This window comes from Hippoglossus stenolepis, chromosome 9, assembly GCF_022539355.2.
Source record: "Hippoglossus stenolepis isolate QCI-W04-F060 chromosome 9, HSTE1.2, whole genome shotgun sequence".
Classification (NCBI taxonomy): Eukaryota; Metazoa; Chordata; class Actinopteri; order Pleuronectiformes; family Pleuronectidae; genus Hippoglossus; species Hippoglossus stenolepis.
This window is the reverse complement of record NC_061491.1, coordinates 15,331,770-15,346,235: the sequence shown is the minus strand read 5'-3', so window position 1 is coordinate 15,346,235 and position 14,466 is coordinate 15,331,770. Positions and strand designations below refer to the sequence as shown.

At 41.4% G+C, this 14,466-nt stretch overlaps 3 protein-coding genes across 4 annotated transcripts; 1 reads left to right on the top strand and 2 right to left on the bottom strand.

Moving 5' to 3' along the window:
- Nucleotides 1-453: 453 nt before the first annotated feature.
- On the bottom strand, nucleotides 454-8,310 carry mvk (mevalonate kinase). Its single transcript, XM_035164973.2, has 10 exons — nucleotides 7,927-8,310; nucleotides 7,439-7,586; nucleotides 6,723-6,867; nucleotides 4,912-5,067; nucleotides 3,959-4,062; nucleotides 3,751-3,796; nucleotides 3,506-3,596; nucleotides 2,951-3,070; nucleotides 2,129-2,282; nucleotides 454-1,184 (listed from the first exon to the last, which is right to left on the bottom strand). The coding sequence occupies exons 1-10, from the start codon at nucleotides 8,002-8,004 to the stop codon at nucleotides 1,033-1,035; spliced, it is 1,194 nt and encodes a 397-aa protein (XP_035020864.1). The 5' UTR covers nucleotides 8,005-8,310; the 3' UTR covers nucleotides 454-1,032.
- Nucleotides 8,311-8,436: 126 nt separating this feature from the next.
- On the top strand, nucleotides 8,437-10,487 carry mmab (metabolism of cobalamin associated B). The gene is made up of 9 exons (XM_035165597.2): nucleotides 8,437-8,616; nucleotides 9,143-9,201; nucleotides 9,299-9,392; nucleotides 9,483-9,540; nucleotides 9,635-9,707; nucleotides 9,812-9,909; nucleotides 9,999-10,063; nucleotides 10,155-10,214; nucleotides 10,301-10,487. The coding sequence occupies exons 1-9, from the start codon at nucleotides 8,513-8,515 to the stop codon at nucleotides 10,383-10,385; spliced, it is 696 nt and encodes a 231-aa protein (XP_035021488.1). The 5' UTR covers nucleotides 8,437-8,512; the 3' UTR covers nucleotides 10,386-10,487.
- On the bottom strand, nucleotides 9,542-13,925 carry aldh3b2 (aldehyde dehydrogenase 3 family, member B2). 2 transcript variants are annotated; one of them, XM_035165593.2, is made up of 10 exons: nucleotides 13,826-13,925; nucleotides 13,552-13,747; nucleotides 13,362-13,472; nucleotides 12,959-13,079; nucleotides 12,794-12,879; nucleotides 12,061-12,142; nucleotides 11,582-11,971; nucleotides 11,322-11,488; nucleotides 11,137-11,236; nucleotides 9,542-11,052 (listed from the first exon to the last, which is right to left on the bottom strand). In XM_035165593.2, the coding sequence occupies exons 1-10, from the start codon at nucleotides 13,885-13,887 to the stop codon at nucleotides 10,853-10,855; spliced, it is 1,515 nt and encodes a 504-aa protein (XP_035021484.1). In that variant the 5' UTR covers nucleotides 13,888-13,925; the 3' UTR covers nucleotides 9,542-10,852. The 2 variants fall into 2 exon arrangements, with proteins under 2 accessions (XP_035021484.1, XP_035021485.1); XM_035165594.2 differs by lacking the exons at nucleotides 13,552-13,747; nucleotides 13,826-13,925 and having other exon boundaries at nucleotides 12,959-13,121; nucleotides 13,362-13,473.
- Between the last annotated feature and the right edge of the window lie 541 nt (nucleotides 13,926-14,466).

Sequence of the window (14,466 nt, the reverse complement as noted above, 5' to 3'; positions counted from 1 at the left end):
CAGCACAAATGTGTGACTCACAGAAGGATGCTGGTTGTTGTTGATTCACATTATGGTGGTGCTAATCCAGAGGCCCCAGAGAGGCCACACACTCCTGCTGTCCCCCTCTCCTCATCCTCTATTAGCACAACACAGCCACTTACTCTTCAACTGTAGAATTGAACAGCCCATAAAACCACGGAACGTTTCTTCGGCTAATATTTCAACATTTATGTTAAATGTAGAGTATAAATTAAGAGCAATGGATGTATATACAGCAGTGTGTAAAAGTCATGTTTGAAGGGGTCTTATTAATGATAATTCATTACATGTATTATGCCGCCCTCAGTATGAATAATACTCTGAATGTATTGGTGGCTTTACCATTTCCTTTGGAGAACTGTGAAGATTTAAGAACTAAACAATCGTCACTGTTTTTTTTGTTGAGCCCTCCCCCCCAAAAAAACAGTGCCAAACTTTTTCTCCAGTTTTATTTTTTGTAAAATAAATCCTAAATAATTATAAATGAGAACTTTCATTTATTATAGCTGTTACCCAACAACACTGTGTAATAATGTCAGAAGTAATTCATGGCTGACGGTCATCTAATCCATTAAAATAAGTTGGCCCTGCTGCATTAACATTTGGAGGAAAATAAAAATTAATCCTGCCAGAGCTTCACTTACATATTAATTAAATTCAACACAGCCTCTTACCAGGAATCATTTCATAAAAAGCATTTGTGCAACTCTAATGCCATCTAGTGGCCAAAGAGCTAAGTACACAAACGTGTACCCCTGAGCTCGTTGACAATTGAACGCTCCATAAAGATGCTTCATCGAAAAAAACACCACACACAGTTCATTTGTAGTTAGATTGTAAACTTAAGATAACATTATAAAATCTATATTGTAATTAATAAATATAATTAACAGCTTTTTCCAGGTCTGCTCAGTGTGAAATGTCTCTCGAATGATTAGTTCAGCTCCAGGTCCTGAGGTAACGACAACAAACAGACATGTGTCCTCCTGTTCATCCACGACCAGCTGGGTGTCAGTACTGGTTCAACACCTCCAGAACTTCGTCCTTAACGGACAAAGGAGAGTGCTGCTGGACACCCGGTCCGCCAATACTGGTTTCCCAGCAGTCAAAGCCGCAGTCTCTTAAGTCCTGCACTGTGCCCTGGACCACAGCCGAGTCCGTCTCTACAAAATAAACAGGCATTAGGAAGATGTGCGGCAGTTACACATCAAAACATCTATTACAGAGGGAAAGGTGCTGCAGAATGTTTAAGACTGAAATCAATTGTGTTACAGAGATGCTTTCAAGGACAGGGCACAAGGGTGTGAGGAGCCAACCTGTAACCTCTCCATCAATGAAAACTAATCTCTTTGATCATAAAGTCCATTAATGTTAAATAATGAGGGTTCTGCAGCACTTCAGCTCAACAGGGAGGATACAGCTGCACAGCAACACTCATAATAACCACACATGCAATTGAAATTTTCAAAATTCAGATTCAGAGTTTAACAAAATAATCAAATTAAATAACTTAGTGTTTGCTTCTTTAACTCAAAGAGTCTCATTATAGAGACTCAAAACATCACAAAAGACAGAGACTAGATGATTCATTTGAGAAAAGCAGCAATTCACATGCAGGGGAAAACACCTGCTAAGAAAACAAATAGAGAGCTTTTGGAAATCTATTTGGAGGATTTCAAACGTGTTAAAATTCAGCTTCCTACAGGCTGCAGGCATAAACAAAGATTCATCTCGCAACTTCTTGATTTGTTTGTTTTGTCAAAGGGGGGGGGGGGAATGATACAAAGTTTCCTCATAACTGCACAGTAGTACCCACACAGCCAAAGCCCCTTCTCATCATTTCCTGCCACTCAAGTAGTATTTGATGAAAACAGAACGTTTGTTGCCAACAGGAATCTGAATCAAACTTCCCTCAGAAGATTTAATTCACTCGAGGCAAAATGCAATTGCAGCATGGCCTTGACTAAGTGATTGATTTTAATTGTGTGCATAATTTAAACTTATAATTGACGAAGAAAACAGACAGACACCAACCCTTGACTTTATTTTTATACATTTTAAAATGCCGTGTCATGACACACACAGCCCAACCGTTGTGCCACAGTACCTGGTCTCAGCAGTGTGATGCCACAGCCTCCTCCCCCCGCACCGGTCAACTTGCTGTGGAGCCCTCTGGTCAGCGTGACCCGGCACAGCGTGTCCAGGTCAGGATGTCCCACCCCCATCGCATTCAGATGGTGCTGGTTGATGTCGATTAGGTCCTAGAAATGATATAAATTACCTTTTATAATCATCTCCACCAAGGAGGCTGTGCTTCCACCCCTCTCTGTTTGTGAGTCAGCAAGAACACACAAAAACAACTGAACAGACATTCACCGAACTTGGTGAAAGGATGTTGTGTGGGTGAGGGCAGAGCACATTAAACTTTGGTGTGGATTCGGTTCATGAGGCGGATCCAAGATACATTTTTTCACTTTCTTGAACATTGCAAGATGGGGCATTTTCCAACACTTTCACTGTTTTCCAAGGGAATAATTTATGGATCTTGAAGACAAAAAACAGGCTCATAAAGGGAACGGATTTCTATGAGTGTGTGAAATTTGGTGTAGCTTGGTTGAATTTAAGGGGACTGTTGGGCCTTGGAGGAGGTGTGTGCTCTACTGAGTGGCATAGTTCTTATTATTATGTTGGGATATAAGAATGGCAGATCCAAAATTTGTTATGTCTTTAATCTGTTATTTGAATCCAACTAAAAATCCAGAAAAAGTGAATTTAATATTTGTTTCATAAGGGGACTGTTGGGCCACAGGAGGACATTGTTGTACAGATATGAATATGCGCTCTATAAACAACAATTACATTTCACCATCTCCATATATTTCAAATGTAATGTGCTTTACATAATGTATTGAATACATAATATTTGTACCTCTAGAATATTGTAGTGCTCGCCTGTGATTGGCTCAGACGTCATGTCTGAGAGGACTTTCTCACAAGTGGAGGAAATGGCATCAACTGAGTCGAGCACAGGGTTCATGACAGAGGGGAACTACAGGAGGGAAACAAAAAGAGGTGAAATCAGCATCTTCAACACCACAGCAGGTTTCCTTGAAGCCATTACTGCAGGTCACAAGCAAAACAACTCTGTGTTCCTTTATAAAATCCGAACAGCTTTGTGATGGACACGCTCTGTACAAACACAGATTGTTAAAAGTCAGGTTTGACTCTTAGTTGCGCTGTTGCCTGATCACAACACTGCCACAACACCGTCCAGGCCCTTCACTGACTGAGGCAGAGAACTGCACACCTGCTGGTGTCACCAAGGCAACAGCACACGGGGGTGCTGGCTAAGAGTTTAATTTCAATATTTTATGAAGGCACTCAACACCAGACTCTGGAGTATCTGCCATGCAAAAGCACCGCCTATTATATTAATTACAGCGCCGACATGTAACACACGGGGGAGGGAGAAACCATTTAGTACCTTGTTAATTTTGTCCTTCACCCCGGCAACAAGTACCTTGGTGCTACGTGGTACTTTTGTGTTAGTGAGGAGGATTCTTAATAACGGCACCCTGGAAATAAAGCAGACAGATCACAGAGTTCACACATTATGCACATGCACTTATTTTACCAAGACTATATTTGTTTTCTGTGAGGAAAAAATTAATTCATTCAGTACTCACTTTAAATGGAATTAGATTTAAAAATGTTAATAAATGTCAGTACCTGCTCAGCGGCATTATCTTTCCAGCCAAGAATCTCAGCATGCCTCCTACGTAAAAGGGAACTCAAAATCATTAAACAGATAACGATCAGGCGATAATGAAAGGTGGAGGTACGATACTCCGATGATTCCATTAAAGAGAGCCCAGTGTCCACGGAGACATAGGGAGGTGGAACACCACATTTACTGCCAGAAGATTTCAGGCCTCACCCCATGTTCCTACAGCGTTGTCCACTCCTGAAGGATTACCATGGATGATGGTTTCCCCTTGGAAAGCCCAGCTGTTGATCAGCTCCAGATCCTCCTGGCGCCACCTGTAAACGTTTAAAATGAATAGAAGAACGTTAAAGCCCAACAGACTCTCTGACCCAAACTCTAACACCAGTTTATCTCCACACCAGACACTGGTGTAAGGGCAGGACATACCGATGAATGTTCAGTTAATGGTTATACAAATGTTTGTGATGAAGCAATTTCATTCTACACAAGATCAGAGGATTTTCAGCATGACGATATCCAACTGGCAATACATCTGAATCTTAATGTGTATATTTGATTTTCAAAGAGAAAGACTAAGATTATGTTTTTGTCATTAAATATTCAATTGCAATTTGACCTAAGATAAACCTAGATGGCAACGATAACAAGAAATGATCTGAAATGTTGCAAATTGCGTGGTACAAATGCCATCAACATATATAATCTAATTTGAAAAGATAATTACAGTACAGATCACAAAATAAAAGAATCTTTGTATCAAATCTGATATTTGATTTACTGGGTTTTCTTTTTATCTTCATTTTTCTTCGTTCTTTTTAGATTTTGTGTGGGTTTGTTACATAAATATGCTGGTTAGATAAAGAACAAATATACATCATACTTGACACATTCATCAAAAACATGACAGGTAATGTAAGCAACAAAGTATTTATTGACCCACAACCCTGTATAGATTTGTATACTTGAGATTTATAATCTGATTTAAGGTCTTAAACACCTGATAAACTTAAAGCCAAAGAAGTTCTGTGCCGACTGTGATTTGATTCACTTGTTTTTCACAGCATGTCCATTAGGCCTCATTATTCTGTGTACATACAACTGTCCCTGCTGACTGTAAACGTGGCTTCAAAGCTGGATGTGGTTTTTTTTGCATTATCTTTTACCTGGCAGTGTGATCCCACTCTTTGAGCGGACTGGGAATGGCTCCACTTGCACAGAGCAGAGCTGCAGCTAAACACACTGTGAAGGCAGCACTCGACCCCAGTCCAGCTCCAGTCGGCAGCTCCGACCACACAGTCACCGTCAGGCTGGGCAGCTCGCTGCGAGAGATAAACATGATAGAATTGAGCTTCTATGAAATACTGCATATATGACTACAGATGATTTTTCCAGTGATAGAATAAAAGCATTTACTGCACAGGCCATAGAAACTTGTGAACCCCCCCGCCCCCCCCTCGAAAAATTTTTCGCAATTGAGAATTTTTCTTAAGAATTTAAACTAGTTATTACTCAATTACAATCACTTCTGGTGCCTTTTTCCAAACAAAATCTTGAGTTAAATAAATAACTAACTTATTATATCACCTTGTTACTATTCACATTAAGTGCTACAGTAACCCTATAGACAACCCTTACATAACTGTACAGTACAGCAATCCATACACTACTATATATGCAAGAGAAGCTTGCTTAAGACTGCTGTCGATGTCTGTCAGGCAAGCTGCTTTTGGGCAGACAGGAGAATACTCTAAACTAATTGTCTGGCTCTTCTCTCAAGGGAAAAACACATCCAGACTTGTTAAAGGCTGCAGTGTGGCCCAGTGCCAGACTCTCATTAGTGGCCATACTGTCAGAACCCATCACCTCTCTCAGACACGCCAGCACCGTGTCAGTTCTGATTAAACCTCCCAACAACCTGCAGCTCTAATGTTCCTGAGCATCTTCCTTGTTTGCAGCTGCCGCAGCCGCTAGAGCTAACATCCGGCCTTCCTGTCTGTCTCTCTTTACTAACTTCATTTCACAGTAGAGGGATTTTCTTACAGCTTCTTTCTTAAATAGGTCCTCACCAAGAAGGAGAACATTATTGCAGATACAGCATTTTCAATTGACGTGTGAAGAGTTAAGAGATGGAAACTACACTGGAACAGTGCAGGAGAGCAGTGAGGCAGAAACAGCACTGTAATAAAACTTAAAGACATGTGACCTTTGTTGTGTTGTGCTAATGTTGTTTACATTGTTTATAATGTTGCTCACAGCACTTAGTTGACACAAAAGCAAGAAGATATATTATTGTTTTACTTTAAAGTGCAGAGCACAAAATGTAATAAAACCCACTATGATACACTGCAGTTCACTTCACAGTGCACCATCTCTACACAAAGAATAACCTGCTGCAGTCTTAACAGCTTTGAACCTGCTGCAGAGTGGTACAGCTGCAGCTTTTGTCTTTTTCACAGCTGTATTTTCTACTTTTTTATGATTCGTTTTAAATTAAACTCTTGCACAACTAAGTTAAACTAAATGATCAATAAAAAACATTATCCTCCAGAGGGCTTGAATTAATAACAGAAACTTTATTCAGCTTCTGTGCATGTGTGACGACAAATGTAAGCTTTTCTACATTTCAGTTATTATTTTGTGCATATTCAATATTTAGCAAGAAACATATCCATGTGACAAACATGTAATACTTGACACCTCAAATTCTCTGACACACACACTATGATTATCCATTAAAAAAGCATTGCTATTGCTTTCCATTGCCTGTAGGTGTAGAACATTAACATGTCTATATCTGCTCTTTTGAAACTGCTGACACTGCATCTGCATTGAGATATTTGCTGGGTTTTGTCTCTGGTTCTCCTTTTGTACAGAAAGTCTGTAATGTGTAATTGTGATTTTTGGAGCCATCGTACTAACAAGCTGTAGAAACTAAACCAAACAAATGCTTAGAAGAACTGTACTACTGTCTCACCCTGATCCAAACACTGAGAGGTAGATGTAGAGGAAGGCTATGGTGGCCATGTTGCAAGTATCCAGTTTTCCATTAGTAACACCGACAAATTCCCGTAGTCGCCTCACAAGCTCAGGATTCAGACATTTCAGCTCCTCCCTCTTAGCTGTTATTAATGACACAGCAAACATCAGAGTTGTACAATATCACAACACTGCACACTTTGATATGTAGATTTATTGAATACATGTTAATGTTGCATGTGCAGCCTGTTGAGCTGTCATCACTCTATTAATTAAAAAAAGCAATTATTAATTTCACAATTAACACTATAACACAATTAACTCACTAAATGATTACTCTAAAGTTAGTGAAAGCTGTATCAGTCGTAAGTATTACACAAGACACTCAATTGAGTGTCTAGAGGTGGGTGGACAAGACGGAAGAGAAGAGAGAGAGAGAGACTCTTTGGGTCCATTCATGATCAAGTGATCACGTCTGCAGTAAAGGTTAGGAAAGTCTAGTTTAATTAGCTGAGGATAGATAATAAATAGTTGATAAATCAACCTGGGCGCTCTCACAGCTCCTTATACTGCACTGAGCAACAAGGTGATAAAACAGTTTTGTAGTTAAATGATCCGATGAGCAAATAAAACTGAAGCACTGTCTCAACATGGAAGTTTATCTGCATGTATGTAACTAAGGGAAATATGATTATAACAAACATCATTTCTTACCACAGGAATAAGGTTTAAGCTGCTGCAGCTCAGAGACGTCCCAGCAGAGGAATGTGTCAATATTTGGGAGATTGATGCAAACTTTGCCAGAAGCGGTGGCCTTCAGCCGCAAAAATGTTCTCAGGTTCAAACTAACAGCGAGGGCCACCTGTGGAGGAGCAAAAACACACAGGTCAGGGGGTGCAAAGTTCAGCCTTCTTAAAAATACACTCTTTTAAAATCGACCTGTTTTCTCTAAGGTATGGCAGGATTTTGGGATTAGGGAAATATGATGTTTTGCAAACAGTCCCACAAATATATGCAAAATATAAGGCACATCAGTTTGGGGGGTGATCAGGAACATTGCCCTGCAAGCCCTCACTTCTACAATTAGAGTAGTAGGATGGTTTCTGTTGACATATAGACTGAAAAACTTAAAGTCATCACTCATAAACCCATAAACTCATAAACTTCCAACCATCACAGTTAGATCCACTCTCGCGTGTTACCTTCCCGTGCACGACTGCGTGCTCTCCGTGCAGGATCGCCTTCCCGGGAGCGGACACGAAGCAGTCACTGACCTGCATCTCTGTGGCAAGAAACCTGAAGGAGAAACAAGGAATCCCAAAACGTGCCCGGAGCTCAATGGGTCACTGGCAGTGGTGTTATTATTAGCTAGCTTAGCCACCCTTAGCTACTGCTAATCCTCTGAAGCGGCAACCGGCAGTCGACAGCTCGGCCCCTCAGCTCCGAGCTTTACCTCAATGAATGTAAAGAGTTTAGAGACGCATTTAACAATCTGACAACACGGAGAGGCTGAGGGAAGAGGGAGAGACGTGACAATTCCATGATGAAAACACATCTGACACACCAGAGGAACGAGACAGAGGTTTGGTCTGTAGCATCCAATCAGCAGCGGCTACTCCTCGAACCTGTATACTTCTAGCCAATCAGCGTCCAGTACTCTCCCACCACCCGGTGAGTTGACCAACCGTGCGATGCAAAGGAAACGCCCACAATCTACGGGCTTCACGGAGGGACAAAAGTCATCACCCATGATCGTTCACCCTTAGCTGTTAGCAGTTAGCTCGAACTATGGCTTCGTTTATCATCAAACCTGCTCACCTCCGCTGTGTTGTCCGGACAGGAAGACTCCTGGCTGAGCACCAGACCAGGAGAACACCGTGTTCACACAGGAGGTAGTTTTACATCCCGGCTCTCTGTCTAAATGCTTGTGCGAAGTGTTGAAGCCTCTGATGTAACTGTCTGTGATGTAGCTAAGTGCTGGCTAGCTGCTACACAAGGACACACATGTATGTAAACATCAGATCCTCGTGTAGAAGTCTCAGTGGCTGGGGACACTATCTAAATGTACTTGTCATCATTAAAAAAAATAAAACAGTAATTTATAATTTGTATATTTTCAACTGCTATATAATTGTAGCAGATGATATAACCTACACAGTTTGTATATACTATTATACAGATGGTTTACAGTAGATCATTAAGATTTGCACCATTCTAGCACAAAGAGCATGATTCTTTATATCGAGCTGGGGTACTGGGTGTAACTGGAGGTGAGAAGACCCAATGAAACATATATATACACACTGTCATGATCCTGTGCAGCTGTTAAATCTTCTGATATACATCAAATACATGTGGAAAATATTATTTTATCTCTGTCCCTCTATTTAATCATCATACCGGCCTTTTCCCAAACAGTTATTCCACTGAAGGAGACACGAAGATACCCAAAATATACACCAAAACTGGAGACAAAGGTTTGCTTTCAAATGTATTACGACAAAATAAAATACAGAGTATTGTGCCGTTATAGTAAATAGTTCTTTAAAGAGTTGACCTCTTCTTGCTGTAAAGGTTTCTCAAGCACATATACAGGAGAGAGGAGACCAAAGGAAGATGATATTTTTCAAGCCTTAGGAAATACAGATGAGCTGTCATCAGCTATAGGGTAAATTTTCACCTTTTCAAATGTCACATGTGATTTTAAAACCTGTTGTTTGCATCACTTGAGTTTACTGTATTGAATTGTGCATTACAGCCTGGCCAGAGAATTTTGCCTTGACAAAGGCCACACGTTCACATATCAACTGGACAAGGTTTGATTTTCATGTTGTATTTATTTAATTTCTTCAGTGCTGAAATTTTACATTTTGAGAAATAATAGTAGAATGTTTTCCCCTCTAATTGCAGATACAGTGCATTTTACAAGACGTGGGCTCCAATATCGCCACCCCACGATCATCTGCAAGAGAAAGTCACACAAGTATGCACATGTGGGCCAATCTAATCCAGGAAAAACTATAATTTCATTGTGTCTTCTGTCCTCATAATTTGCATTTTTTTTCTTTCCTATTGTGTTTTCGATAGAGAAAACACAATTTACTGCTCAGCCAATTACAGACCTGGAAACCTGGATTGATAACTTTACAAAAGAACTCCCTCCACTGACCAACTTCATTTTACCTGTAAGCCCACTTGTGCATCTGTTTTACATGTAATTATTTTGAATCCAGATTTTCCTGTTGTGCCAACACTCATGCTTTCCATTTCACAGTCTGGAGGCAAGAGCAGCGCAGCTTTGCACATGGCTCGGACGGTCTGTCGGCGAGCAGAGCGAAGGTCAGTTTCAGTTGTAACGTCATCTTGAATGACTTGAATTATTCTTTTTTTTTTATTTTCTGCCTCTGACAGCTCTGTGTTCTTGTTGTAGCGTCTCTCCAATTGTGCGCTCAGGCGAGGCAGATCCAGATGTAGCCAAGTTTTTGAACAGGTCAGTCAACTTGTGCTTTAAAATCAATATGACAACATGGTTCCTCCACCACACGATTAATAAACTGTCCCAACATTTTCACTCAGATTGAGCGACTACCTGTTCACCGTGGCCAGATATGCAGCCATGAAAGAAGGCAGTGAGGAGACAATCTACAAAAGACCCGAATGACCAGTGTCACATGAGGATGAAGGGAAAGATGGTTTTTTGGATGGTTGATGCAGACACTTTGTATTTACTTTTGTAAATATGTTAATAAATATGCTCAAGGTATCAAATAGTTTGTCTTATTTGAATGCAAATTATTTTAACTGGACATAAGAATTTAGGTCATAATAAACTCAACAGTGGGAAAATATTAAACCATTCAGCCAATACAAAATTACTGGTTTTCCTGGTATTTAATTTTACACAATTAATATGTCCTCAAATATGGGCTTTCAGTTGATGTACAGTTATTGCAGTTCTCCAGAGAATAATTAAATCATTTAGACACCTTTTCTTGTCGGTTGCAATTGTCATTCCACACCGAGATCAAACTACAATGCAGATTTTTCTCATTCATTTTCATACAGTAACCTAGAGGGCACTTGCTTGTCTTTCAACATGGTTACGTGTCACCGCCCTCCCACACACAGTCACAGGATCTGGCACCAGCCCTGGCTCTTTTGGGACAAGGTGCTGGCCCATGTCATTAGAGACAGATTGCGGTCCTCATAGGGTGGATAACGCAGATAGGTGACACACTCAAACCGGGTGCTTCGGAGCAGGCATGATTTCCTGTGGGAGAAGGTATCAAAGCTGTAGCGGCCATGGCAGGATCCCATTCCACTGGCACCTGTCAACATTTTTTTTTTATTAGAGTGGATAGATTGCAGGGCAACATTATCCAGCAATTCAATATGTGATGCAACAGACTCACCTACTCCACCAAAAGGCAGAGCCACCATCAGAGTCTGCAGGACACTGTCATTGGAGCAAAAGCTTCCACTGGAAGTCTCACTCATTAGCCTCGAAATAACCTGCATCGCCAGGAAGGTCAGCACAAGGTCAGAATGCATGCTGGCCATTCAATGCAGTGCTTTAGCTTTAATTGTTGCCATGTACCTCAGTGTTGTCGGAATATGCATACACACAGAGGGGTTTCTCTTGCTTATTAATGAAGGTTATTGCCTCATCCACATCGTTTACAGCCAGAACAGGAAGAACTGGACCAAAAACATCCTGTTGCATGATGGAGTCGGATTCCGCCACCTCTGTCAAAATTGTCGGGGCTTCAGGCGGAACAAAGAAATTGCGATTGTACAACAGGATCAGATACATTGCATGTATTTACTTTGAGGAATTCAATTTAAGAGGATTCCTACCAATATATTTCTCTGCTTCTATCACCTGCCCACCCACAGCCACCTTGCCCGACCTCCACAGCACGTCTCTTGTACGGTTAAAGATCTCCAGATTGACCATGCGGCCAAAGCTGCGGGACTCTTGGGGATCACTACCGTAGAATTGCATCAGGCAGCACTTCAGGGCCTGCACCAGCCGCGCTTGGACATCTGCGTGGCACAGGATGTAGTCCGGAGCCACAAGGCTCTGTCCAGCATTGTGAAAACGTGCCCAAGCAACACGCTGTGCCGTGGTGGCGATGTCACAGTGTTGGTCCACATAACACGGATTCTTGCCTCCCAAAATCAGGGTGACAGGGGTGAGAGTGCGAGCTGCAGCCTGAGCTATTCTGCTCCCCTCCTCTTTGCTTCCTATAGGGATTAAAAACCATCATTTACACTTTGAGAATAATTCATAAAATGTGCATGAAATTCTAATTTGCAGGTCATTTCATCTTTACCTGTAAAGAAGACATGATCAAATTTAAGTTCCACAACTTCAGGCAAGTCGTTTGTGCCTGCAAGAATCACATGGAAGCATTCCTTGAGGAAACAAGAATTTTAGATCAGATCATTACTCTTTAACTGGAGTATTGTAGCACATCTGCAAAATGATAACGTGTGAGTCAGCAGTTCAGTCAGTTTTGGATAGAGGGAAATCATAAATAATGATAAAATACATTTTATTTAAATATTACTTGTCAAGCTTGAGCATAACGGACCTTGTTGAAAACCCCTGTTGAAGCACACACACATTTGGAACATGACAGCATATACATCAAACAGCACTGAGCCCATAAATAAATGAATAGGTGTACAAATAGAAAAAAAACTACACATCCAACCTCTATAAATCTCATCAGAAAAATCTGTAAACAAATCCCCCCTTTGTAAATCACACAGTCCAATCTTGAGATATATTAAAATTAGTCAGTAAGCCACGATGTTGTGGGCCACAGTGAGAGAGAAGGGTTTTATTCTGACTGCGTCCACCAAAGTTGGTAGTTCTTGGTATATCTGACCTCATTATCTGTAATGGGTGGATAACAATACAAAACATCATAATCCATCATTTTATCTACCAAGTACTGACTCAAGACTCAGCATTAGATTAGAAAACGGTACTCTTAGAGACATAAAGACTGTCCTGTAACTTTAGCTACCCATCCTCACAGCTCAATTGAATTTACTCACATTGTCTAAGTAAAAAGGGAAGAGGCGATGGAGGAGCTCTGATGTGTGAGTGGTGCACTCAGACGGACTGATGACTGCACAGTTTCCTGCACAAATGGATGGAGATGATCAGTCGCTGTCAGACCTTCTGCTTGTGTGAAGAAAAGCGGACTTTAAGAACTGCACCTGCTGCGATGGCCCCGACCAGCGGCACCAGACACATCTGGACAGGACTGCACCAGGTCCCCACGATGACCACCACCCCCAGCGGCTCACTGACCACCAGACACTCGTCCAGCGTGGTGAACTAAACCAATCACACAAACTCGACATGAGGTGGAAACAGAACCTGGCAGAGTTCCAATGCACAGAGGGGAAAAGACATCAGCCCACTTTATTCTTACAAAAAGGTCAAAGCAACTTAGGTTTTAATCTGCTTTGTTGAGCTCAGCACAGTACAGTTCTTTGTTGAGGGGAGACGGAATGTTCTCTCGAAAAAAAGGTTGTGCAAGCCGTGAATAATCCCAATAATATAATGAAAATGGTTTTGGAAAGAAAATGTATTTTTTACCAAACAGAAAAGTCTCACCAGGTTTCTCTCCACGTGCTGCGGCTGCATCCACTTCTTCAGGTTGTTGATGGCGTGAAGTGCCTCATTCTTGACGAGCATCAGTTCTGACACAACCGTCTCAAACCGTGGCTGGTTAAAAATGCCAATGTATTACTTTTTGGACCACTATATCAACACTTAACAGGGGACTGCCTCCTCCGCCTCTTACCTTATGAAGGTCCCTTCCAAGAGCATCCACAAAGTCACACTCATGCTCCTCCAGCATCTGCACCACAGCCTCCAGCTGGGCCAGTCTGAAGCTCTCGTTGAGGCTGCGTCCGGCTTGAAAAGCGTCTCTGGCGCGTCTCAGCAGAGCCACACACTCCAGAGGGTACGTCTTTAAACACGGCTCCCCGAGCCTGGTCCTGGAACCGCAGCCGAATAATTAGTTTTAATACTACAGAACAATTAAACACTTTGGATAATCCATGTCATCACAGTACCTTCTGCATGTTAACCGTCCATTCCTCTGACAAGCATTGCACGCCCTCGCTTTCCCACTCATGTTTATTCCTGTCACTATTTCTCCACTGCTGGTCTTTGTGAAAGTGTTTACTGTGCATTTAAGCCTCCCACTGGCAGGGGGGATAGTGGAAATCCTGACTTGGGCCAATCAGCTGATGCACATTACTTTGTATGAACCCAAGAAAGTTGGAGTCTGATCTTAGCCCAACCCCATTGATTTCTTGCAGAGGATAATGGAGTTGTGTACGATGCATTGTGCAGAGGACATTATTAGGACTTTGACATATATTGTGTGTATGGGCTCATGTATACGGCAATCAAGTTTTCTTTTGGATCTTAATTTGATCTCAATAATCTCATTATATGAGACAGATTAATATTATTGGAGGGAGACGGATATATGACAATTTTAAAATCTTGACTAAGAACAAGAGGCAGATGCTAAGTGTAAAAAGTTTGAGAATATTGTCTAAACTCATATTAATCTTATGTTGAGCTCAGTTAAAAAACGCACATTCACACACACACAAACTTGCTTGCTTGTTTTCTAAGTTGACATGATCCCATAATCCCTGGTCCTACCTGCGCAGAACCTTAAACCACCTGGCAAGGGAAGGGC